The sequence below is a fragment of the Canis lupus genome, chromosome 9, assembly GCF_011100685.1.
Source record: "Canis lupus familiaris isolate Mischka breed German Shepherd chromosome 9, alternate assembly UU_Cfam_GSD_1.0, whole genome shotgun sequence".
Classification (NCBI taxonomy): domain Eukaryota; kingdom Metazoa; phylum Chordata; class Mammalia; order Carnivora; family Canidae; genus Canis; species Canis lupus.
In genome coordinates this window covers 41,039,816-41,067,701 of record NC_049230.1, presented here as the reverse complement: position 1 = coordinate 41,067,701, position 27,886 = coordinate 41,039,816, and the positions used below count along the sequence as shown (strand labels likewise).

At 39.3% G+C, this 27,886-nt stretch overlaps 1 protein-coding gene across 1 annotated transcript; it reads right to left on the bottom strand.

Moving 5' to 3' along the window:
- Nucleotides 1–132: 132 nt before the first annotated feature.
- Nucleotides 133–27,313, bottom strand: UTP6 (UTP6 small subunit processome component). Its single transcript, XM_038548187.1, has 19 exons — nt 27,090–27,313; nt 25,355–25,439; nt 22,573–22,614; nt 22,245–22,337; nt 21,501–21,548; nt 20,995–21,058; nt 19,469–19,587; nt 17,192–17,269; nt 16,128–16,209; nt 15,346–15,427; nt 14,331–14,515; nt 13,128–13,207; nt 12,656–12,733; nt 9,563–9,742; nt 8,109–8,189; nt 7,582–7,691; nt 6,255–6,321; nt 2,507–2,579; nt 133–1,634 (listed from the first exon to the last, which is right to left on the bottom strand). The coding sequence occupies exons 1-19, from the start codon at nt 27,179–27,181 to the stop codon at nt 1,477–1,479; spliced, it is 1,797 nt and encodes a 598-aa protein (XP_038404115.1). The 5' UTR covers nt 27,182–27,313; the 3' UTR covers nt 133–1,476.
- Nucleotides 27,314–27,886: the final 573 nt, after the last annotated feature.

The window sequence follows — 27,886 nt, the reverse complement described above, 5'->3', positions numbered from 1 at the left end:
AAGGAGAGACAAACTAAAAATTAGTAATTTAAAAACTCTTTTAAATTAATAAGAAAGTTTTAAAAATAGTCAACCTGAAAAAATAAGAGAACATTAACTTCATTAATATAAAAAATGCACATTAAAACAATGACATCTTACTTTTCTTCTATTTAAATAATAAAAATTTAAAATATAATACCCACTACAGGTAAAGGTGTTGACATTTTCCTACATTGCTTCAAAGTATTCTCATACACTGCAAATTGGCAATACATGTCAATATTCTTTAAAATAGTTATATCCTTTAATTCAGTAATTCTACCATTGAACATCAATCTCCTAAAGAAATAATGAGGGATGTGAACAAAGATTTATAAGAATCTTCAACAGCATTTATAAGAAAAAACTTAGAGGTGACAATGTCCAACCACAAGAGATTAGTAAAATAAGTCATGTTCATCTATACAACGAAATGTTAAAAATTCATTAAATGTTTTTAAGGCTATTTAATGACATAGAAAATAACATAAGTGAAACATAATATTACATAAAACTACACTGAATGCTCTTCTCAGTGACATCAATGTTAAGTTATAGGATGTAAAATTCAAACAGTTGCTTCCCCTGCTCCCAGAATGCCCTCTCTGCTCCAAGCCATCCTCCAACTTGCCTCTGAAGGCCTTCTCTGCTGCTCTAATCTACTCCCTACCCACTGCCCTCCTTTTTGTTGTTGGGCCTCCCCACTGTAGACACTTCTCTAAAAATCAGTCCCTGAGACAGAAGACACCTTTATAATGTCTTTATCTTCTTAAAGGTCAACTTTTGCCCCCAGTACCCAGAATTCTCTTCTGTACCATCAATAAGCTCTCTCAGGATGTCCAGCTCTGTTCCTCCAACCCCCACTTCCATCCCAAAAAGCTTCTCTTCTATCCTAATAATGGACACTTAATGAATGAGAAGATCTAATAGTAAAAAAAAAGTAAAAAATAGCAAAAATCCTCATAAAGGAAATAAAGCTTAACTCCAGAGCATAAGGTTATGGGATGTTTTTATTTCCTTCTGCACATTATTCTGCTCCCTCCATTATTTCCTACAACAAATGCACACCATGTAGACTTTTTTAGTAAAAGGAGGACAAAAAAATGGAAATGTACTTTCTCCTCCACTTCCACTGGTCCCTAGGTCCAGATTAGAGATACTCATTCTTGACCAGGGTTAACGAAAGAAACTCAAGTTTATGATTTCCATATATTTTGGAAAACATTTAGGACTACAATAATAAGTCCAGCCTTAACAAGTAGCCTCTGGCCACTAAATGCCAATTTTCTTTTCTGGAATTAAAGACTAACACATTAACAAAATTAAAGCACGTCTCAAAATCAGAAAGCCATCTTGTCTGCCACCTCTTAGCAAATTGCAGGTGAACTCACAATACAAAACTGGCCAGAGGGTTTACAATACTATTTCACAAAGTTAGCTGTGTTCTTCCTCTTCTCACAAATGGCCGGCTTGATGCATAGCATGTTTAGCTACAAACATCTCTGCTGACTCTCCCTGTAACATTTTTATGGCTCGCCAATAGATCTGTCCACAGTTCTCAGGTTTACCAAGGGGATGGTTCAATTCTTCTTTGATGTAATCCATCCAAAGATCTTTAAAGGGAAGCAAAAAATTGACAAGGCTTTATTACATAAACTACTTAATATTCAGTGTAAGACTTCTATGAAACTTAACTTGTTGCTGTTATTTCCCTAGAGCCCTGTGTGAAACATTACCTCTCTCACCTTTACATTAAGGCATATCAAACTTTTTTTTTAAGTAGAAAACTTCATTTTAAATCATGACAGTTTATGTATTTCATAAACGAAAATACTAAATATTTTAGAGGGAGGCTTTTGCTGAGTCTCTTTCAAGGTGAAACTGAGTTTCAATGAGTTCACTATAACTTTGTTACCATGCCTAATAAAACTTGCTTGGGCTATTAAATATGCTATTTTTATTCATTTCACCAGAAGGTCTGCTAAAACCTTGTAAAAGCTAATTTTTTTTTCAATCTAAGTTTAACAACTAGACATTGTTTTTGAGTTCATAAGTAAACATTTTATGACATACCCAGAAAGATGTTTTTACAAGTCCTATAAAAATGAGTACAATGTGGCAACAGCCAATGACAACTTATGTCAATAAGCATCCCACAACCCCTTTGCTATCACTCCCACTCTTTTACTCTGACCTACATTATTAACCTTTCCCTTACAAATATCACAATTTTTTAGTGAACAACCAAGCAAATCATCTTCTACTCCAGAGTTAACAGAAGACCCATGAACAATTGAACTTGTGAACTTGAAATTATAAGCCAAATTATGTCTACAAGTATTTATGCACAAAGTAATTAAGGGAGGAGGCAGGGGAAGGATGCAAGTTTTATTCTTAAAGACAGCCATGACCTAAAAAAGAGGTAAGCACTGTTCTAACCATACTGATGGGTTATAGACCACACCTGTAAACAGAACTGACTTACCAGAATCTACAGATCCGAACTCTCTCAAAGCCCTCTCATAATATTCTCTTAAGTTCGCCATCTTGCAGGATTCCTAACAAAAATAATCAGACAATCTTGCCTCAAAAGCTTAATTCATAATGTCACAAGTTCCTCTCAACCACATTGTTAAGCAGCTATCACCTATCAGATATCTGAAGGGGAGAAGGTTTGGGGTTTAGGATGAACACAGCCCGGCTCTCAACTTATCCAGAGAAAAGTCAAATGGCAGTAGTCACCAGAGTGAAGGCTATGTCAAACAGTGATAAAAGTATTCTGCTATGGTAACATGGAAAAAAGCCCAATTAATTCTCAGTTGGGGGAACATGGGCAGCTTCACAGGAAAATACATTTGAAAGCCCTGAAGGAAGAGTGGGATTTAAATAAATAAATGGGGAAGGTTTATTCCTTGTGGCTAAGGATTTCTTTCTTTTGTGTCTGGGTTCTGGCACTTTTTATATGAAGGCAAAGCATATGTAAATACTAATTATATAACCTTCTGCAAGTTTAAACTCTCTGACCTTAAAAGTTTTCTCACCCATAAAACAAGGATAATGATATCTCTTAGAGCAACCATAAGGATTCAATTAAAATGCTGACTAATTATGCACCTAGCACAGTAGCGGGTACTAACTTTACAATCAATAAATGTTCATTCTTTACCTCTATTTCCATTTAAATGTATTCTCCTTTGTTTCATTTTCAAAGGAGAATAACAGCTACGATTTAAAAATACATTCGCATAGTCAAATAAACCATTTCCTCATTCAAATTTCTCTTCACTAAGATTGTACTATTTTATAGAAAGTCACTTTAGGGTACATGGGTGGCTCAGTCAGTTAAGTATCTGCTTCTGGCTCAAGTCATGATCCCAGAATCCTGGGATCAAACCCCATCTCCCTGTTCAGTGGGGAGCCTCTTTCTCCCTCTCCCCTTTACTCCTTTCTGCTCATGCTCTAATAAAAAAAAAAGTCAATTTAACCCCATATCATACACATGCATGAAAAACAGAATCACACTCTGGGAAGGACTCATAACATGCACAGGACTATGCCAAGTCCTTTCTATGCAGTATCCCCTTCTGGTCTTTTTTTTTTTTTTTTAATTTTTTTTTTAATTTTTATTTTTATTTATGATAGTCACACAGAGAGAAAGAGAGAGAGGCAGAGACACAGGCAGAGGGAGAAGCAGGCTCCACGCACCAGGAGCCCGATGTGGGATTCGATCCCGGGTCTCCAGGATCGTGCCCTGGGCCAAAGGTAGGCGCCAAACCGCTGCGCCACCCAGGGATCCCCCCTTCTGGTCTTATAACCTGCACACCCCTAAATAGGTATTATTATGACCTCCCTTATGGAGAAGGATGACAAGGCTGAGAACTGCCCAACATACATACCTATTATGTTATTAATCCGAAGCCTAGTTATTATTATGCTATGTTACCCCTTGTACTATAAGGACGAGAACAGATAAATGACCCACACAATGATTAAAACTATAAAAATAAGAGTTCACAAGTATGTGGGTGGCTCAGTGAGTTAAGCATCTGCCTCTGCCTCAGGTCATGATCCCAAGGTCCTGGGATCGAGTCCCATGTCAGGCTCTCTGCTCAGTGGGAAGTCTGCTTCTCCCTTTCCTGTGTGCTCTCAAACACACTCTCTCTCACCTCTCAAATAAATACTTAAATATATATATATATCGGTGTTTAACCTCACTAGTAATTTTTCAAAATTCAAGTAAAAATAAAACACCAATCAAAACACCAAAATAAAGGAGAAAAAGCAATACTGCAGATTTAGAGAGCATGTAAGGAAATAAATATACTGATATATCTGCTGATTTATCACTATAAAGAAGTACATACACTTCTTTGGGAGGACCATCTTACAATATATAAAGAACCATAAAAAAAAAAACTTTCTCTCTAGTCCCAGAAATTTATCCCAAAAAAAGAATTCCAAAAAAGAAAAAAATACTGTATAAACAAAATGTTTATAGCATTCTTGTTTTCAGTATCAAAAATCTGTTAACAACCTACACCTAATGTACTAGTTAAGAAAACTGCAGGTTTAAGAATAACACCACAATTGTTAAAGATGATAACCATGGAAAAACACAGGAATGTGTTCACAAATTAATGTTAAGAAAAAAAAAAAAAGGGACACCTGGGGGGCTCAGTGATTGAGAGTCTGCCTTAGGCTCAGGGCATCATCCCGGGATCCAGAATCGAGTCCCACATTGGGCTCCCTGCAAGGCTGTGCTTCTCCCTCTGCCTATGTCCCTGTCTCTCTCTCTCTCTCATTAATAAATAAATAAATCTTAAAAAAAAAATTAAGTAAAAAAAGAGAACTTCCACATGGCGCATAAGTCAGTAATAAAACTTGTGCATATACACATAAACAGAAACCTAATAAAAATTAAAATTAATACGGTTGGCTATATTATTGTGATAGGATCAGAAACCACAGACACCTTTGGATTTTTATGTATTATTTTGTATATTACCTTTTTTTTTTTTTTTTTTTTTTGAGAGGGAGAGAGGGGTGGGGAGGCACAGAAGAAGAGGGAGAAAAAATCTTAAGCAGGCTCCACACCCAGCACGGAAACTCAATTTAATGACCCTGAGATCATGACCTGAGCTGAAATCAAGAGCTGGACGTTTAACAGACTGAGCCACCCAAGTGACCCCTCGTATATTAGTTTTTAAATGGAGACCTCCCAATATTTTTCCTCACTCATAAGTTCAACTAAAAATACCAGAAACTGGGACACCTGGCTGGCTCAGTGGTTGAGCATCTGCCTTTGGCTCAGGGTGTAAAATCTAGGTGGAGGGATTGAGTCCCACATCAGGCTCCCATGGGGAGCCTGCTTCTCCCTCTGCCTATGTCTCTCTACCTTTCTGAGTCTCTCATGAATAAATAAAATCTTAAAAAAAAAAAAAAAACGAAACAGGGATGCCTGGGTGGCACAGTGGTTAAATGCCTACCTTTGGCTCAGGTCATGATCCCAGAGTCCTGGGATCAAGTTCAACATCAGGCTCCTTGCAGGGAGCCCGCTTCTCTCTCTGCCTCTCTGTGTCTATCATGAATTAATAAAATTTAAAATATATATATATATGTGTGTGTGTATATATGTATGTATGTGTGTGTGTATATATATATGTATATATATATTTATCAGAAACATGGGGCACCTGTGTAATCTCAGTTAGCTAAGTTTCCAACGTCTTGGTTTGGTTTCAGCTCAGGTCATGATCTCATGGGTCATGAGATCGGGCTCTATGCTTGGAAGGGAGTTTGCTTGGGGATCCTTGCCCTCTGCCCCTCCCCCAACTCATGCACACATGCTCACTCTCTCTCTAAAACAAATTTAAAAAAACAAAAAACAAAAAACGACACACACCAGAAACAGTACTGAGTGCCTACTCTCTCTCTACCTCATAACCCAATTCAAAAGACAAACACAGTGCTTCAGAGACAGGGAAGCAGCACCTTGCCCAGCTTGGCAGGGAGGGTTTTCTATATGAGGTAACATGTAAGTTTTCTATTTTCCAGACGTGGGACTTTCTCTTCTTTGCTTATCATTCCTTAACCATCTCTATGAAAAAATGGTTAGATGAAGGGAACCAGAAATTCATACTATATATGAGACCTTTTTAAATGACAAAATGCTGCCATATATGAGTAACCACTAATTCATTTTCCCAAATAAGAAATGCAGACAGAACACTTACTTGCTCTTTTTCAAACTGGATTATTTTCCTGAAAAAATCAACTGAAAATGGACGGCTTTCCTGTAAACTAAAAAGAAAAAGAAAACTGTTAACTTCCATAGAGAAAGAAAGCCTCTTACATCCCATGAATCTAAATTCCTATGCCAGCACCTCCATAATGCATGGTTTAGTAAAGACCTGGCCACAATGCAATGCAAGGACTGCACTTGACCACCAGTAACTCTCAATGTTTTCAATGTTTGGTGTTTCAATGTTACTCTTCACCTCCACCAAACTTTCCTATCCAGTTTTCTTCCTGTTCTCCTTCTCTTCCTCATTTTTACAGTTTAAAGCTCCCTTTAAAATCTTTAAAAAAAAAATGGGATCCCTGGGTGGCTCAGCGGTTTAGCACCTGCATTCAGCCCGGGGCGTGATCCTGGAGTCCAGGAATCGAGTCCCGCATCAGGCTCCCTGCATGGAGCCTGCTTCTCCCTCTGCCAGTCTCTTTCTCTGTTTATCATGAATAAATAAATAAAATCTTTAAAATAAATAAATAAATAAAAATAAAGCTCCCTCTACGGGGCACCTGGGTGGCTCATTCAGTATCTGCCTTCAACTCAGGTCATGATCCCAGGGTTCCAGGACGAAGCCCTGGATCGGGCTCCCAGCTCATCAGGGAATCTGCTTCTACCTCTGCTCCTCACCCCGCTCATGCTCGCTCTCTCTCAAATAAATAAAATCTTAAAAAAATAAAGTTCCCTCTACTACATCTCAAGATCTTTCTGAAGGAAACCAGTAATTCTACTTCTAAGAATATATTTTAAGGAATTAATTTCTAGTATGGACAAGTAATATTTGCGTAGAAATGTTCACCAAAGCAGTATTACTATGGCCAACTAAATCATGGCACATCCATAGAGCAGTGTACCATACAGCTATTTCTAGCGAATGATGTTCGTGAAGAACTGTTACTGACAGGGAAAAGGCCTGTGCAATATTCATCAACAAAAGCGGTATATAAAATGTGGTAATAGTAAAATCTCAAATATGAGAAAACAAAGTTGTTTTTTTTTTATTTTTTAGAAAACAAAGTTTTTAAATGAAACATTAAATGCTTTTTCCTCCTGTTAATAGGATTACAATGAGTTAATAGTTATCTAGTTATCTCCCCCCCCTTTTTAAATTTTCCACAATGGGTATAAACCATTTTTATTGTTCAAAGAAAGACTTCTTTAAAAAGTCTCTTGGATTACTTCCTCAGGTACTATTTGCCATACATATAACCTGGGTATGAGGGGCTGAGTATGGAGTGGAGAAACAAATAACAGCAATCAAAGTTTGTAAGCACCTTTTAAACACAGCTCTGGCCTTTTTGTAGCCCCCACTTCGGTAAGCCCAATCCAGGTACTTATTCTTTAGAGTGACTGAGTCGGCACCTTTGACAGCTAAGAGAGCTTTCTACAAAAAAAAAAAAAAAAAAAAGCTGCGTGAGGAAATTTATAAATATCAAAACAAATTTTCCCAGAACCATCCCAGGCTGCCCAAATAACAGTGCTTTAGGAACACATGCTATAAAAATAACTCTAGGGGATCCCTGGGTGGCTCAGCAGTTTAGTGCCTGCCTTTGTCCCAGGACACGATCCTGGAGTCCCGGGATCGAGTCCCACATCGGGTTCCTGGCATGGAGCCTGCTTCTCCCTCTGCCTGTGTCTCTGCCTCTCTCTCATTCTCTCTCTCTCTCTCTCTCTATCATAAATAAATAAATCTTAAAAAAAAAATAAAAAAAAAATAAAAATAACTCTAAAAACCTAGCAAATCAGTAAACTTATTTGCTCATTCTCACCCACCACAAGACTCAGAACATGGGGTCTTGACCTTAAAAATGGCTTCAGTGTCTTCTTCTCTTTTGGTACCTTCACTCCACTCTGCCCAAGAAATCCACAATGGTAGACAGTCCTGATCACAGTAAGAAAGGGAAAAAAAAGTTAGAAAATGACCCAAGAAATCCACAATGGCAGACAGACTGGTCACAACGAGAAAGAAGAAAAAGCATAGAACAGCTTAACTCTCTGCTCTGAAAACTAGTCACTATAAAGACAGGCTCCTACTAAGATACTTATTATGTAAAATACAAACTCACTCCCAGTCCGACCTCACTATGACCAAATGCTCAGTGCCCAGAAGGAATGGCATGCCAGTGCAGATCGACTTGTGACCAAGACCCCCAAGTAGCACTCTCCTGTCAGCACCAGGTCCCTTCTATTGGAGTACTGCCTAGTTACTGCCATCAGGTATCTGTGAATTAAGCAATGAAGGGTTCATAGCTGGTCAGATCCCCAGTTATCCAGGTCACGACTCTGCGGTCTAGGACCCAAAACACTACCAAAGCCAGACTCAAGAATCTGATCTTCACTCTTATCCCAGAGGCACACATAAATAGAATAAAATAATTAAAAATTTTTCCCACTTTGAATACTATTTTCCTACTAATATAAAAGGAGGTCTCTGGCTGGCTCAGTCAGTGGAGCATGTGACTCTTAATCTTGGGGTTGTGAGTTTAAGCCATGTTGAGTGTAAAGATTTACTTAAAAATAAAATATTTTTTTAAAAAAAGATTCTGGAAGGCACCTTTGTGGCTCAGTCAGTTAAGTGTCCACCTCTTGATTTTGCTCAGGTCATGAGCTCAGGTTGTGGGACCAAGTCCCCTGTCAGGCCCCGCACTCAGCATGGAGTCTGCTAGAGATTCTTTCCTCCTCTCTCTGCTCTCTAAATACACAAACATCTTTTTAAAAAAAGATTCACTGCAAAGTTTTAGGATTTAGACATACATGTGTGTTTAAAACTCAGACTTAAGAGGGGCTTGGGAGGCTCAGCTGGTTAAGCATCCATCTCTTGATTTCAGCTCAGGTCATGATTTCAGCATCATGAGATCAAGCCCCACACTGGTCTTTGCACTGAGCATGGAGACGGCTTATCCCTCTCCCTCTGCTCCTCCCCGTTTTCTCTAATAAATAAATAAAATCTTAAAAAGAATAAAAAATATAACTCAGGCTTAAGTATAGCTTTGGAAGCAAGTGAGAACAATACTCTTAGTATTTCTCACTTGAGATATCAAAACAGAATTTCATACGATTTAGTCATTTTTCAAATAATAAATTAGAACTAGGCTACTAAATGGAAGTAAATTCTTCCACTACTGACCCTTGACCCATCAGCACAGATGCACTCTGGGGCCAGCCCTCATCAGACAAGCATACTTCATATGAGCTTTGGCTCAGTCTCAAAGTTTTCCCAAACAGAATGAAATACAAAAGACCCAACTTACAGACCTGGGCTTTCAGATGCACAAAAGCTTCTTCAAAACACATGGCTATGTCAGGGCTCTTGGAGTTAATCAGCACCTGCAGCTTCATCTGCCACATCGTTACAGAGTCTCTAAATGATGCAGTCCCAGCTACTGCCACCTCCAGAGCTTCCTTTAAGAAGTCATGATGCAGCAACAAGTCAATCTAGGTAAGACAAAAGATCACTGGAAAGTGAACTACTGAAAATTAACTACTGAAAGCTAGATCATCTATATTGGAGGGACAAAAAAAGATCTCATTTAAGGCAGTAATTTCCCCCACTTAACCTCTGGCAATGGCTGCCAAATAAGCACAAAGTAAGCAATCTGAAATTCTCTTCCGTTGCTGGTTTTTTTTTTTTTTTTTTTAATTTTATTTATTTATGATAGGCACACAGTGAGAGAGAGAGAGGCAGAGACACAGGCAGAGGGAGAAGCAGGCTCCATGCACCGGGAGCCTGACGTGGGATTCGATCCTGGGTCTCCAGGATCGCGCCCTGGGCCAAAGGCAGGCGCTAAACCGCTGCGCCACACAGGGATCCCAGCCATTGCTGGCTCTTATTTCTAAAGGCTACCAAAAAATAGAGGGCCTAAATGATTTAGATTGAAAGTTAAGTTTTTATTTATTTTTTTTTAAAGACTTTATTTATTTATTCATAGAGACACACACACAGAGAGAGAGAGAGGCAGAGACACAGGCAGAGGGAGAAGCAGGCTCCATGCAGGGAGCCTGACGTGGGACTCGATCCAGGGTCTCTGGACTTGATCCAGGGTCTCCAGGATCACGCCCTGGGCTGCAGGCGGTGCTAAACCACTGCGCCACCGGGGCTGCCCTGAAAGTTAAGTTTTTAATAAAATAGTTTATTATAATAAAACCTAGCCCCCCAAAGAAAATATAAAGAGCAGACAAAACCAATATTTGTGGGTTAATGAAACGTTTATTCATTCAAATGGAGTTGGGTGCACAATAAACTGGTACAACTTCTCTGAAATGTATTTGATGCTATGTAATGGATCATATCATCCAACAAGTAAATAAACAGAAGGAAATCTTATGTGTTCAAAATGCTTACAGCCACACCACTGTAACAAAGGGGGAAAAATAACCTAAAATCAGTTCAATTTTACAAAACTGTGAAAGAGCAAATAAATGGCAATATGTAATCTGCTCATTCAGCAAGTATTTTTATTGCACACTATATATGCTAGATTCAATAATGAGAAAATTGGGTATGTTCTCCACCCAAGAGCCTCTAGTCTAACAACAGACACAACCTGATACCTGCCATGACAGAAAAAGAATCATATGCTATATAAGATTACAGAACAGGAGCACCCAACAGGGTCTATGGCAGTGATGAGACAGGAAACATCATTTATGCTAATGTTTAAGACTAGGCATTAGTTAGAGAAGGCTCTCCCAAACAGCATATGTAAGAGGCTGAACTAAAGATGAGAAAGCCTGGATATAAAAGGAAATCCAAGTTCAATGTGGCTGAAGGGGTAGAATGTATACTGGAGAGGAACAGGTGAGGCCAAGGCCATATTAGGAAGAATGACCAGCTTTATCCAAAGCACAGTGAGAAGCCACAGAATAATCTGATCACCAATTTTAAAAGATCATTCTGTGAAGAATATAATTTGGAAAAATGATGGATGTAGATCAGTTATACGTTATAAGTTTAGAGACAGTATACTGAGCAACTCTCATTAAACGCAAAGGCACCAGAGTGATGAGGTAGTAGGCTTAGGAAGGGCAGCATTAGAGATTGGGGCAGCAGAGGATGTCTGAATAGCCAGAATGGTGAATGACCAAATAGTAATGACAGGCAGAGGACAGGCTGCCAATGTAATATTCAAAGCAAAGTCCACCTAAATTTATAGGGTGTGACTGTCTTGCCAATATTCAATTGCTCAAACTGGAGCAGCTGAACTCATCCACCCCTGGGATTTTTCCCAAATAGTTGCCATAATGGGAAAATGGTACCTCAGCTGTGGTATATAATAAAGCAGACTAGTATACTAGTATACAATGCCTTACCTAGCTACACGTAAAAAGTTTTTTTTTTTTTTTAAGATTTTATTTATTTATTCATGATAGATATAGAGAGAGGCAGAGAAATAGGCAGAGGGAGAAGCAGGCTCCATGCAGGGAGCCCGATGTGGGACTCGATCCTGGGTCTCTAGGATCAGGCCTCGGGCTGAAGGTGGTGCTAAACCGCTGAGCCACCAGGGCTGCCCAGTATTTTTTAAATGCTAACATTTTCGTACATGTCAACAACTTTGTGAGCTGTCAAAAACAAGGATCACTAACACTATTTTAAAATCAAGTAAACGGGCAGCCCGGGTGGCTCAGCGGTTTAGCACCACCTTCAGTCCAGGGCGTGATTCTGGAGACTTGGGACTGAGTCCCACATCAGGCTCCCAGCATGGAGCCTGCTTCTCCCTCTGCCTGTGTCTCTACCGATTCATTGATCTCTCTCGGTCTCTCATGAATAAATAAATAAAATCTTTAAAAAAATAATTTAAAAATTTAAAAATAAAAAATAAAATCAAGTTAACAAACTCAGAAAGGTTAAGTGGCTTGCCCAAGTTGCCTAGCTATGAAGTGACAAAACTCAATCTAGACTACATATTCCCTAAGCACATTAACCTGGTCTCCATAATAATCCTTACCCACTCAAGAGTTAGAATGGGTTAACAAGCTTTTTACTAGAATGTTCTGAAACACAGAAACACATCTAACTTGTCTTTGTTACCATACCAATGGTTACTCTGGGCTACGCATATATTCAGGAAAAGCATGTCGAGGAAAAGATGGATGAGTAGACACACAAAATAAACCCAACCTCTGACTCCTTGTTCTGAATGTTTTCCACTGTATGACATTCCTTCCTTTGCTGGTACAGATAACATTTTTGGCATACATCAAATACTGAGAAACAAACATAATGTCTATATATCTTCCCTACCAAACTTCCAAATGGGCTTAGTCATATAACTAGATATTAAAACACTTGACATCAGCACAAACCAACTAGAATTAAGTACATATTTTTGGCAGTGACTGTGTCCTTACCCACTGCTTGTACTGGAATTCTGGTAGAAGTCGGAGCTCATGTGCCTTCCTGAATGCCATCATGGTTCTTTCCAGTCTCTGAAATCAGAAAAATCTGTCGGTTTGTTACAAACATCCAAGTAGGGTATAGGAACAAGTGCAGTTTTGCATATTTCTGAAAACAGAGAAGGAACTTGAGGTGGCTTCACTCATGATCAGACCAGCCAAAAAGCCCACCAAGCACATCCATGATCAGACCAGCCAAAAAGCGCACCAAGCACAGCCAAGTAAGAGAGAGCCTCCTGACCAGGTGGCCCAAATAAGGATGCAGCAGACTCAGAGCTTCAGAATGACAGGTCACCCGTAAGGAGAAAGAGCTCAGGTTAAGCATGAAGTCCTTGGAAGCTGTCCTAGGCCCCAAAGGAGCCATGTGTATGCCCTTCTTCCAGAAAACAGTCACTTTCTAGTCAGCCACGATAACCACGTAACTTACTTTCTCTCTGAGGAACTGACTGCTTGTCTTCTTAGTGAACCTTTCCAAGCAGAAGTTGATATAACACTTCCACATGGCCTCTGGAAAAGTCACAGAGATAACACTGATCAGGTCACAGTCTCCCTGTTTAACAGTCACCTACATCTTTTCTTTGAAGGGAAAATTCTTCTAAAAAAAGAGTTTAAACTAGTCTTTAAAATTAAGAATCTTTCTGATTTCAGAGACTGGAAAGAACCATGATGGCATTCAGGAAGGCACATGAACTCCGACTTTTACCAGAATTCCAGTACAAACAGTGGGTAAGGACACATTCACTGCCAAAAATATGTACTTAATTCTAGTTGGTTTGGTGAAAAAAACTTTAGTTATTCCGATTATAGCCAAACATCTCAAATACTGGAGGGGAGAACAACTGAGTGACCACTTAACTATAAAAAAGTAAAAACCTCACCCATGTTATAGATACCCTCTATCTTAATAAGCCAATATTACAAAATCCAAAAGTAAATCTGTGTCAAAAGATAATTAAGGAATGACAGACCATCTTCTGAATTACCATTTCCTAAGTATCATCTCCCCCAAATACATGAACATAAATATCACTACTATCAAGGAAGGTCATAAAAAACTTTTTTGGGCAGCCCAGGTGGCTCAGCGGTTTAGCGCCGCCTTTGGCCTAGTGCATGATCCTGGAGACCCAGGATCAAGTCCCATGCCGGGCTCCCTGCAAGGAGTCTGCTTCTCCCTCTGCCTGTGTCTCTGCCTCTCTCTCTCTCTCTCTGTCTCTCATAAATAAATGAATAAATCTTAAAAAAAAAAAAAAAAAACTCTTTTATCTTTCACCACCAAAGAACAAGTTAGAATGTCAAGCATGGGGCAGCCCGGGTGGCTCAGCAGTTTAGTGCCGCCTTCAGTCCAGTCGTGATCCTGGAGACCCAGGATCAAGTCCCATGTCAGGCTTCCTCCATGAAGCCTGCTTCTCCCTCTCTCTGCCTGTGTCTCTGTCTCTCTCTCTCTTTCTCTGTGTTTCTCATGAATAAACAAATAAAATCTAAAAAAAAAGAAAAAAAAGAATGTCAGGCATGCTGTGTATTACTACAGAGAAATTCCTGAAAATTGATTTTGGTAATGGGAACAAAAGCTTCAGTTCATGTTTCTGGATACTACCACCCCTACACCACACCGAGGTTTGGTGAAGGTCACCTGTAGGGAGAGTCTTTACTGCCTCTTCATATACAGCACAGCACCTCTCCTCTTTCCGGCCCAGCTCCACTGCTCTGGCTTGTTTTGTTGCAGGCTGCTCTCCTGCTGGCTGCGACTCTACCTCCAATTCTCGCCGTGCTACATAATCCCAAGTGAGAGGGTCATCTGTGTGCAGAGCCTGAAGGCTGAAAAGTAATTTACTGGCATTAGCCCTATGACACGAGACTAACTCAGAATATCAAACAGAGACAGTTCCCTACATCCTAAAAATGTACCCAGGACACCCTTTTAATAATTCTATTAACATGAGATAATTCCTCGATAGGGTCTCCAGATATCTTCACACTCACTGCACAAATTCTGTCAATTGATTAGAGTTGTGACACATTTATTAGGTTTCAGAATGTTTCAGATATCATTCTCAAATGTTAGTTTTCAAGTTAGCTCTCAAAGTCTAATCAACAGGTATGTGTGACAAAACAAATTCTCTTTGAGCCCTGGAGAACCTTATTATATCCAGGCTCTTGATTTTCTATAACAGAGGCAAAGGAAAAGCACAACCACATCCTCAACCAAAGCCCTGAAAAATCCAAAGAGCAAACTGATCCAAGTTTTATTTTATCTCCTGTGAAAGTAAGGGGTACTACCTAAAAGTGAAGTACCCACAAGGCAGGCTGCAGATAATGCTCAAACCATATGCCCAAAAATTAAAGAATAAAATTACCTGCAGCAATCAATTGTAAACATTCATGAGTACCATTCTCATTTTATGGACAAAAGACATAACAGTAAAGCAGGAATATACATTTTGATATAGCTCTAAGATATGTTATTGAATAAAGGCAAATTATTTCCAAAAGGAAGCCCATAAATGAATCAACTTCTCCAGAAATCAAAACTTTGCTTTCTTCCAAGGATTTAGCGTATTATCTTCTTTCCCCCTTTCTAAACACCCAATCTCAAATTTTTACAAGACCAGAAACAGACATATTCACCTTTCCATGACTTTACTTACTCATCATAAATTTCTCTTTGCAGATCTGTGGCAAAGTCGAATAGCTGTGCAATTGAAAGGAGTGACACATGAAATTCTGCACCTAAAATTTAAAAAGTGGAGGAAGAGGGTAAGACTCTCAAGTATCACTTTACTCTAAAGTATCACTTTCTTCTACAAGAAAGTACTACTGTCTTGATGTGCTGGAATTCTTTTTTTTTTTTTTTTAAATTGAGAAATAGGACAAAACAAAAACAAATTACCTACTGCACAAGCAAAACCATTATTGATATTCTGGAGTATTCATAAGTACTTCCTTTCTTCTAAACTTCTTACTGGCATAAAGAAACGTTCTACATCATCTGTTTCTCTCCAACTCCTCACGTGAATAAAATACTCAGTAAACTTACTGAAATGTTCAACTATATCCTGAGGGGCAATCAACTTTTTCTTAAAGAAACAGGACAACGGACACCTGGTTGCCACAGCAGTTGAGCGCCTACCTTCAGCCCAGGGCATGATCCTAGATTCCTGGGATCGAGTCCCACATCGGGCTCCCTGCATGGAGCCTGCTTCTCTCTCTGCCTGTGTCTCTGCCCCCCTCTCTCTCTCTCATGAATAAATAAATAAAATCTTAAAAAAAAAAAAAAAAAAAAAAGAAACAGGACACTATTTCTACAAAATTTTATGCACATTCTAACAGAAATTCTAATACGAATTTTTTAAATTAGCTAAAAGTCTTTCTTTTTACAAACAGAATGTTTCACTCCTCCATCATATATACATTTTCAAAACACACATACCTTTAATTATGCTAACAGAATTCTTGTAGATGATCCGTGCCAACTCGCCATTAAGAATTTCTTCAGGATAATCAAGATTTCCCTGAAATGTATTAAACATAACTTAATAGTGCCATTAACTAAAAAAAAGCACTAGGATGAAAACAGTCCTAGGCTACCTGTGCCATATGACCTCTGGCAAATCACGTCTCTCACTGGGCCAGTTCCCTCACTTGTAAAATGTGCAGCTTGAACCAGACCACTGATCTTCCAATTGTGTTCTCTCAGGCTCCTAAAGTGATAGCAAGATCACATGGCTTAAGGCCTGACTCTCTACTTAACCTGAACAGGTCAGGTTTTACATGCCTGTTTACCCTTTTGTGTCAACTTTTATTTGAATAAAAAAATTTGCAGCTGGAAACCACAATAACAGATAGCAAAGTTCCTTTTTCAGCTCTAACATTCTAAAACTTCTTTAAAATTATTGTCACAGGGCAGCCCTGGTGGCGCAGCGGTTTAGCGCCGCCTGCAACCCAGGGTGTGATCCTGGTGATCTGGGATCGAGTCCCACGTCGGGCTCCCTGCATGGAGCCTGCTTCTCCCTCTGCCTGTGTCTCTCTGTCTTTCTCTCTCTCTCTCTCTCTCTGTCTCTCATGAATAAATAAATAAAAAATCTTAAAAAAAATTATTGTAAGAAAAAATAAAAAAATAAAATTACTGTCACAAAAAAATTGTATAAAATGAAAAAGAAAGAAGGCTAGGAACCACACATTACACAACCCTCCTCAAGCTCCTTCAACTGTCATTTAATGGAACCATAAAGTATTGAAGAAAATCATTTACCATTCCATCAGCAATAAATAGTTTTAAGGACTACTTCAATTAATCCAAATGTCTATTTTTAAAGCACAAAATTCCATTTTTATTACTAAGACCTTTCATTAAATCAACTCTAGACTCATCTTAAAGTTTCAAAATAGAACACTAAATTGGAACAAAAATACATTCCAAAAATTTTCTCTTACTCCTAAGCAGGCTTAAAACACTATAAATTATTAACATGTGACAACACATTCAGATCTTACCACATCCATTTTGGCTTTTTCAAATTCTTGTTTTTCTTTCCTCAGTTTCTCAGCATGCATCAACTCCATCCTAAAGTACTACACAAGGGAAATAATAAACTGAAAATCTTTGAAAATAATTTAATTAGAAATACAGAAGATGCCATTTTTCACACATAAGTATCAGATCTGGGAAATTCTGGGAGTAGTGTTAATGTTTTATTTTGTTATGAAACTAGCTGACAAGGAAGGAGATCTTTGTGGGTAGTAGAACAACTCTGTATTTTGATTCTGGTAGTGGTAACATAAATCTACACATGTAAAAAAAAATGACTAGGACCATATGCACATGTTATATTGATATCAATTTCCCAATTTTCATATATTATAATTTTATAAAATGTAACCATCAGGAGAAATTGACTAGTGGTATGCAGGACTTCACTATACTATCTTAGTAATTTCCTGTGAATCTGTAATTATTTCAAAGTAAAAAGCAATGGCAAATATATACTATGAAGTTTTGTGAAGAAAAACTAATGCATAACATGTAAACTTGGACTTCACAGAATTTTTAATACTTTGAATTTACGTTACAAGACATATGAAAATCACAAGTTCTTAAAGTGTTTATGTCCTGGGGCACCTGGGTGGCTCAGTCGGTCGGACATCTGACTCTTGGTTTCAGCTTACATCACGGAAAGAAACTTTGCTCAGGTCATGATCTCAGGGTCAAGAGATCAAGGCCCAATTCTGGCTCTGCACTTAGCACAGAGCCTGCCTGAGATTTTCTCCCTCTCCCCCTCCTCCCTCTCACATGCATGCACACATGCTCTCTCTAAAATAAATCTTTTCTTTTTAAAGATTTTATTTATTTGACAGAGAGAGAGGGAGAGAGCAAGAGCAGGGGGGAACAATAGGCAGAGGGAGAAGGAGAACAAGCCTCCCCACTGAGCAGGAAGCCTGATATGGGGCTCAATCCCAAGACCCTGAGATCATGACCCAAGTTAAAGGCAGACTCTTAACTAACTGAGCCACCCAGGCACCCTTAAAGTAAATAAAATCTTAAAAAAAAAAAAAAAAAAAAAAAAAATTCTCTCTCTCTCTCCCTCTGCCCCTCCCCTGACTCTTTTTATTTATTTATTTTTTTAAGATTTCATTCATGTATTCATGACAGACACACAAAAACAGGCAGAGACACAGCAGGCTACCTGTGGGGAACCTAATGTGGGACTCGATCCCAGGACCCCAGGATCCCATGACCCGAGCCAAAGGCAGACACTTAACCACTGAGCCATCCAGGCGCCCCCTGACTCCCTCTCTTAAAAAAACAAAATGCAGTACAAGACCAAAAGTCATTGCAGTTGGACAGTTAGAAAACTTACGAGCATAAAGACTTGTATCTTTTTCCTCGTATCAGATGAGGCTTAATTTTCAATTTATGACAAAACAGTAGTTTCTCTCTTATCCTAATACCTCAGAAAAGGGTAGCTTCTCATAATATAGCATTTCTAGCACTTGTTTTTTTCTTAATTGAAAGTCTGGTCATCACTGTTCTAGGGCCTCACTCCAAAAAAGATTAAGTCCAGCAAGAGGAAAAGGAATTATCTATCTCAAAAAAAAAAAAAAAAAAAAGACAATAAAAATGAGAAGCAGACAAAAAAAAAAAAAAAGAGAAGCCAAAAGAAGCAGAAAGAAAAAGAGAGAGAAAGGGAGGAAGGAAGGGAGGGAGGAAGGAAGGAAAGAAGAAAGAAGATGGGTAGGAACAAGAAGAAAAAGGACAAAAGTATAAAGATGGCTGGCCCCACAACTGGAAAAGGTAGGTCCTGTTCCCTATCCCTCCCAATCATAATGGGCAGGTCAGAGTTCCCATCTCTCACCAAGAAAATGGAAGATGCACATGGTCAACACCTATACTGGCCAAGAAATATCTTCATTACCTTCTATCTACAGCAGCAATCCCTACTTATCCCTAGCCCCCATAAATCAGTATTTTTTAACTTAATAAAGAATGTATGTCCAGGGGCACCTGGTTGGCTCAGTCCGTTGGGTGTCTGCCTTCAGCTCAGTCATGATCCCAGAGTCCTGGGATGAAGCCCCACATTGGACTCCCTGCTCAGTGAGGAGTCTGCTCTCCCTCTTACCTCTCTCTGCCTGCTACTCCCCCTGCTTGTGTGTGCACACACTCACACTCTGCCAGGGAAATAAATAAAAATTTTTAAAAAAGAAAAAGAATGTATGTCCATGAAAGACCGAAACTGAGACATCACCCTCTCATCTTATAGATACACAACTCACTTCTTGATAAAGTTTCGGGCACTCTGGATGGAATCGCAGAGCTCGAAGAAATAGCTGTCTTGCACTTTCTGAAGACAAGCGATCTTCCATTTCCCATTTGGCTGCCATAATCCACAAAGCTATAAATGAAAAATATCAGACTTCATTTCAGTAACTCAACCGAGTCGGACCAAAAAGATAAATGTTTCAATTTTAATACTCAAAGAATTTTTTTTAATCTTACAAAAAAGGGGGGGATGTAGAGAGGGAGTTTCTAATGGTTATCTGTTAAGCGTTATTGCTTTATTTAGAGTATTCTGAAGCAAAGACATAAATGGTAACATCTGTGGGTACTTATGTGCCTCATCCAATCTGAGGTCAACGTCATTATATGTCATACAAATTTTAAAAGTGTTAAAATGCTGGAAAAAAATTACTCATTTTAGAATCGATGAAATAAAAATATTTCGTTCTTTTGTTTTAAATAACTCATGATTTTTTCTGAATGGCTCAATTTTAAAAATGTAAAGATAAATTTTTTTTACCACACCTGTTGGGAATAAAGGCTTTAGAAACAAAATTTTTGTCTTTCTATATAGGAAATCAACCCCACTAAATAAACTTAATAAAAGTCAGCTATGTCACCAGACAAGATTGCTTTTGGTAAAAACAACTCATGGTTGGTAACCACATCTGGATTAGGATTGTGAATGGGAGAGAGCCATTGCTCTGGACTTTTTCAGCATGTGACTCAACCTGAGCACAGTCAACAGAGCATGCAACTCTTGATCTCTAGGTCATGAGTTCAAGCCCCACGCTCCACATAGAGCTTACTTTATTTTTTTCTTTTAAGTAGGTTCCACACCCAATATGGAACTCAATGCAAGGCTCAAACTCATGACCCTGAGATCAAGACCTGAACTGGAGAGAAAAAAAAAAAAAAAAAGACCTGAACTGGGAAGAAGCAAAAACTTAACTGAGCCATTCAGGCACCCTGGGTATATAGGGCTTCCTTTAAAAAAAAAAAAAAAACATAACATAACATAACATAAAAAATAAAATAAAATAAAATAAAATAAAAGATACTTTCAAAAAACTATAAATAAAATACTTTTATAAACAAAAAGAAACTTAGTCCTTCTTACCCACAAATACAGTACCTGATGTATTAAGTGGTATACAATATGTACAGATGAACTAAGAGGCAGCTATTCGGAAACCCAAAGTGCTAAGGCCAAGTACCCATGCTGAGTTCTCATAATTTCTTTTAGGGCAGCCCCAGTGGCTTAGCGGTTTAGCGCCACTTTCAGCCCGGGGCGTGATCCTGGAGACTCAGGATGGAGTCCCACGTCAGGCTCCCTACATGGAGCCTGCTTCTCTCTCTGCCTGTGTCTCTACCTCACTCTCCTTCTGTATCTCTCATGAATAAATAAATAAAAATTTAAATAATAATAATTTATTTTAGGTTTATTAAGCAAAATAAATTCCAAAATAGCTTGAGTCTACATAAAAAGTAGAAGAAAAAAATGACAAGGATCTCATCATACCTGGTTTGTTTGAATGAATAGCCAACATGGCAGAAAATACCTTGCTAAGTTGAGGTTTGGTAGCCTGTAAAAGAGAAAAAGTAATTCTACTTCCTATTCGGTGAAATCATTGTTACGAATCTCTAAGTAATCTGGTACTGTTTCTTACCAATTTAAAATCCAATGGGGCAAAAACCTGCCATTGCAAGGACATATAAAAAATAGATACATCCATAGTTTTCTTCTACCTAAACCACTACATGTAAACATTCTAAATATCTAAAAATTTTCAATTTTACTAAACAAATACATAAAGATCATTTTCTGGCTTAGAAGCCATTTATATAGTCATTCAGATAAACACAAATGTTACACTTAAAGTTCAACTTTCTTTAGGTTCTTTTCCATTTGCTAATCCCACACCTTTGGAGAAAACATGGAGTTCAGTAACCCAAGTATGGGGCTTAAAAGGCAAAAATAACTGAAAGACGGAACAAGAAAGCAAGAGACAGCCGCCCAATACTCACCCATTTCTTACAAAAGACTACATAGGATAGCCAAAGTTGAACATCATCCTGCAAGAAAAGCAATGTAATAAGTTGTGTAAGCTGCCCGAATTTTAACTTTTTATATAATACAACTTTGCACTAATTTTAGAAACGGAAGATTTCAGAAAGACCAATGTGGTAACACATTGCTCAGACTACTAGGCTCTTCCTCACTGAGGCCTTAGATCTCTTAAATGTGGTAACTCCATCTGGCCACCACTCCCTACCGACCATGCTCCAAGATAAAATTTGTTGTCTACCCAATGTGTTCAATGCAGTTCTTAAATGGTCTCAATCAGGGGTAGCAACCCAAAATTTGTCATTCCCAAGATCCAGAGTACTCCCCATTTACTATATCCCAGTCCCAGAGCCCAACATGAAGAATATCAAGTAAGTGAGGTGCTGTACCTAATCTAACTATTCAGTTTCCACTTCTAAGTCTTTGGTATACTTCACTCAGAGATTTATCCAAACATATCCCAAATTTCTAATCCTTAATTATGTATCAAACTGAGCATTTTCAGTACTATCCTCAAAGAAGAACTATAAGGTAATGAGATCAATTTTATTAATGCTTTGATCAGTGGTTTCAAATATTGATATCATAATTAGGTTAAATTTTGACACATCCAAGAATAAACAATACATCTGAATATTGATATCATAGTATATACAATACATATTTTCACCTTTCTTATAATTAAAGATGTTCTGATCACTTACTTTCCATTTTGCTGAAGCTCGTCGGAAGACACCTTGTACCCGGTGTACAATAGAATTCTCAATCTCATCCTTCTTAAATGAATACCCAATGCGCTAAAAAGGGACATAAAAAAGGCTCAATTTAATCACATTTATCCACAGCAACATTCCTACTTGAGTGTAAATACTATTGGTAAGGAAAACAAATATTCACAAATATCTCAAATATCCATTATGAGCACATCAACACACAATTTATCAATGCCAACTGCTTCTCAAACCCAAGTTCTAATTAAAGAGCCACACTATTTAGTTCTAAATTCTTCCAACTTCCAGAATATCTACTTACAGTTCTTCTTCTCTGAATCAACTCCAAAAGATTAATTTCATACTATGGAAGAAAAACATACAAAAAAAAAAAAAAAACAATAAAATTTATAACCTTTTAAATACAGGAAATATATTTAGTTAAAATCATAAAGCAATTAAGAATCAAGAATATCAAACAAGAGATGCTTGGCTGCCTCAGTGGTTGAGTGTCTGCTTTTGGCTCAGGTCATGATCCCGTGTCCAGGAATCAAGTCCCACATCAGGTTCCCTGCGAGGAGGAGCCTGCTTCTCTCTGCCTGTGTCTCTGCATCTCTCTATCTCTTATGAATGGATAAATAAATCTTAAAAACAAAAAAATTCTCTCTCCCTCTCCCCCATACTCCACCTTCTGCTAGTGCTCTCCCTCTCTAAAAATAAGTAAATAAATAAAACAAGATTGGTGCAGCTAGCTGGCTCAGTTGGTAGAGCACGCAATTCTTGATCTCCAGATCATAAGTTTAAGTCCCACTTTGGGCAAAGAGAAGGAAAGGAGGAAAGAAGAAAAGAAGGAAAGAAGGAAGGAAGGAAGGAAGGAGAAAAAAGGAAAAGAAAAAAGAAAAGAAAAGAAAAAAGAAAAAAAAGGATATAAAGCAAGATAATTTGCTATCACCCATAATTTGTAGTAAATGTCTTAGCAGTCACTGAAAACTCACCCTACATCTGTATAACTCACAAATCCATACATTAGCAAGGTTATAAACATCTTAGATACAAAGAAAGCACGTTACCAAAATCGTAACACTTAGAAGATTTGGGGTGCCAGGCTGGTTCAGTCAGAAGAGCACAAGACTCTTGATCTTGAAGTCATGAGTTCCAGCCCCAGGCTGGGTGTACGGATTATTTAAATAAATAAACTTAAACAAAAGAAAAGGAGAGGGGCATCTAGGTAGCACAGCCGGCTAAGCATCGCCTCTTGGTTTCAGCTCAGGTCACGATACCAGGGTTGTAGGATCAAGCCCCATGTCAGCCTCTGCAGTGGGCTTGGGACTCCCTACCTCTCCTTCTGCCCCTCCACACCACCCCCATGCTCTCTCAATCTCTTTCAAATAACTAAATCTTTAAAAATAAAGAAAGAAAGTCAGTCCTTAAAATGTAGTCTCAGGGTCCCTGGCTAGCTCAGTCAGTTAAGCGTCCAACTCTTGATTTCAGCTTAGGTCATGATCTGAGAGTCATGAGATTGAACCCCATTTTGGATGGGCAGTCTGGGTGGCTCAGCAGTTTTGTGCCACCTTCAGCCCAGGACGTGATCCTGGAGACCCGGATGGAGTCCCACGTCAGGCTCCCTGCATGGAGCCTGCTTCTCCCTCTGCCTGTGCCTCTGCCTCTCTCTCTCTCTCTCTCTCTCTGTCTCTCTGTCTCTCATGAATAAATAAATAAAATCTTTAAAATAAATAAATAAACCCCATATTGGGCTCCACATTCAGTGGGGAGTGCTCTGATTGTGCTCTCTCTCAAATAAACAAATAAATCTTTAAAAAAAAAAAAAAGTAGTCTCAAGCCTAACACAAAGCTCCAGACATGGTCTGTTAAGTGCAAGACACTATTTTTCAAACTAACGTCTGCTCAATGCCTACTGTTTGCAATGTCCTCAGCTACCTTGTCCAACACGCTTTAGTCAATTATTTTTTCCTTTTTCCTTTTTAAAATGTATTACTGAAGTACAGTTGACATACAGATTATATTTTATGATGTAATATGCTCTTGGCTAAGTTTGAGTTAGTGATCTTCTATGAGCTCTCAAATCTTCCAAATACAAGATTAGATTTGTAGCCAGGTCTCACTTGTTCACCTATTGTGTTTTTAAATCTAAGGTCAGAACAGACCTTCAGTCTTATAACATTCCATCTTAATATCAGGTTCTGAAGCTAGATTTTGTTATCCAACATATTAGCTATTCTTCCATTTGAAAATTGGTCCAGCATGTATACTTCATATTCACTCAAATCTTCCATCCACTTATAGTACTGAAGAATTCGCAGCATACCGCTTTCCAAGACAGCAGACTTATAGACATAAATATTAACTTTCCAATCACCTATTGTCATCAAACCCATTTTCCTTTTTCCCCCACAACAAAGAGGCTGTCAATTATCTTGCTGAAATGCCGATACACAATTTCTATGGCAGTACCTGATTTACTAACACTATAGAAGAAAAAAAAATTTCAGTTTGCCAAGTACTGAAGCCTTAGTGGAACAATGTTATTCCTAAATCACCTCTATTCCTGTTCAAAAATTACCATTTAATCATCAATTCTAGAATTTTGTAGAAAACTGAATCAAGCTCACCATTCTAGAACTGATTTAAAATTTGTGAAGGGGGCAGCCCCGGTGGCCCCACGTTTTAGCGCCACCTTCAGCCCAGGGCATGATCCTGGAGACCCAGGATCAAGTCCCATGTCAGGCTCCCTGCATGGAGCCTGCTTCTCCCTCTGCCTGTGTCTCTCCCTCTTTCTCTGTCACTCATGAATAAATAAATAAAATATTTTAAAAAAATGAAATAAAATAAAATAAAAATAAAATTTGTGAAGGGATTAGGGGCACCTGGGTGGCTCAGTTGGTTAAGCATCTATCTGCCTTCGGCTCAGGTCATGGTCCCAGAGTCCTGGGATCAAGCCCCACGTTGGGATCCCTGCTTGGTGGGGAGCCTACTTCTCCCTCTCCCCCGGCCTCTCCCCATTGCTTTCCCCCCCTGTCTCAAATCAATAAAATGTTTAAAAAATAAAACTTATGAAGGGATTAAAAAGGAACTTATTTGCTTACTTGAACATAATTGATAAAGTCTTCCTTAAAAAGAGCTCTTCGCTGTATTCTGTATTCCAGATCCGAAGCCTTCTTGATGATAGCCCTGAGGAGAAAGCCATTTAACATGGCTTGAAAAAGAGTACTTGAAAAGAGCATAAGTTAAATAACTTTGGGGTTTTTGGGCAGCCCGGGTGGCTCAGCGGTTTAGCGCCGCCTTCAGCCCAGGGCCTGATCCTGGAGACCCAGGATCGAGTCCCACGTCTGGCTCCCTGCGTGGAGCCTGCTTCTCCCTCTGCCTGTGTCTCTGCCTCTCTTCTCTCTGTGTGTGTCTCTCATGAATGAATAAATAAAATCTTAAAAATAAAATAAAATAAAATAAATTAAAAAAAATAACTTTGGGGTTTTTTAAGTTTATTTTTAATATATTTAAAACACATTTTCCAAAACCTGAAATTCTCAAATAATTATCCTTCGTAAACAAGTATTGTCTTACGTGATTACTTCTGTGTGCTTAGGGGCATCAGGATGTATTTTAAAACTTTTATGAAAATCATCTTAATCGATTGCCAGGACCACTGACATTCCCACCAATAAAGTAAATAATGCTAAGTACATTATTTATACATGATACTAATATTTATTTTCCCCCAAATTCAGATCACTTAAGTTTTAATAATAACCAAGTATCTTTCCTAAAATCCTCTTACTTCTGAGTTTTCAACATGTGGTCTAAAAAACCTAGATTGTCTGTACTGTTTCTACCTAGGAAGGTTCATTAATACTACAAAGAACTCACAGGAAAGGATTCACTGTATTTAGCTAGAGAGAACATGTGTATATTAGGAGAATTTAATGCAAGATGTACAAAGCCAATAATGGTCTCTAGTTAACAGTAGTAACATGTATTGAATACTCATTAAGAGTCCACATTGCTATGTTCCGTTTCACTAACAAATGTTTAAGGCTCCCACAGCCACATTACTACATTCACAGCCATTGTAAAATGCAGAAACAATCAGAAAACCATTAAAGAAATATTAAATTTAATTCTAACAAATTACTGAATGCCAACTACATGCCAGACATTGTTGGCCAAGCCCTGGCGTAGAACACGAGATTAAACGGTCCCCATCTCCAAGTCTTATTAGAAAGATTTATCTATGGGGCGCCCGAGCGGCTCGGTGGTTAGGTCCCCTTGGCTCAGGTCGTGATCGCGGAGTCTGGGATGGGTTCTCCCGGCGGGCTGCCCTCAGGGAGCCTGCTTTTCCTTCTGCCTAGGTCTCTGCCTCTCTCTGTGTGTCAATAAATAAATAAAATCTAAAAAGCAAAATTTTTTTAAAGACTGATTCATCTACTCATCCTGGGCTCCGCACAGCACTCTATAGCTTTAGGGCAGGCAGTACACTCTAGTACAACTTACAGTATGCCGCACTGTACGCAAAACGTTTGTCTCCCCCAACACACACAAGGCAGGTAGGTCCTGATGGGTAGGTAGGTATCCTGGTTTTACCACCTTTAGAGCCCCAAGCACGGGCTCCATGAAGAGCCACGGACGTTTGGTGGGTGAATGGATAGACCACCTTTCAACAGGCGAGAAGTTCTGGGCATCAACAAAATCTGAAAATGGGCTCCTGCCAGATCAGGAAAAATAAGCCCAAGTAAAGGCCCCCGCATCCCTGCCCCCCCCGCCACAGACTCCTTCCTCTGCCCCCTCAGCCGCCCCAGCCCCTCCACTTCCCCAGCTCTCTCTCACTTAATCTCCGCATGACTGAACAGTCCAATGCGCTCCAGCTGTTCCAATTCGGGGAGTCGATCTTCTATGCGTTCCTGAATTATCTCAGCCATGAGGTCCAACCCCGCAACCCACCGAGAGCCTCTCAGCTGCCACCACGCGCAGAAAGCGCCCACTTTCGACTCCGAGACCCAGCCCTAGCGCTCGCGCGTGCCGACGTAACGTGCGCCCTAGGTCCCGCCTTTTCCGCTTCCGCCGCCTCCGCTGTCGGACAGAGCCCTATAGCCCTTGCGGCGGCTGTCACCTCTCTGTGGCCGATTGTGGGGTTGCCGCGAGGGCCCCTCCGGCGCAGGACTCACGTGGACGCGAGTGGAGGGGCGGGGCCGGCGGGGCGGGGCTAAGGCACGCCGGGGCAGACGTGGGCGGGAACTCGCGAAGGCACATCACCTCCCGGGTTCGGGGCGGGGGTGTTACCTGAGAGGGACGTGCAGAGCGTTTCCTGCGGAGTATTGTCTCCTTTTATTCCGCTGTCGTCCTATGTCCTTCCTTTCCAGTAGCAAACGTTTGAAAATGCCGGTGATGAAAATCGTGAAGGACGCGGAAACTGGCCCGACTCTCCGTAACACTATGGCTTTGCTTTCGACTACACTTAGTTACCCGTGTGACAACGCCGGCTTTTCAAGGTGCCCACTAGAATCTCTGGCCGATTAATCTTTGAATGGGAAGGCCTTTTCATTATTTAAATATTCTGCCTCGGTAGACAAAATCTTTCAAAACACATGGCCCTGAGTAGGTATCAGAAAATACATATATATATA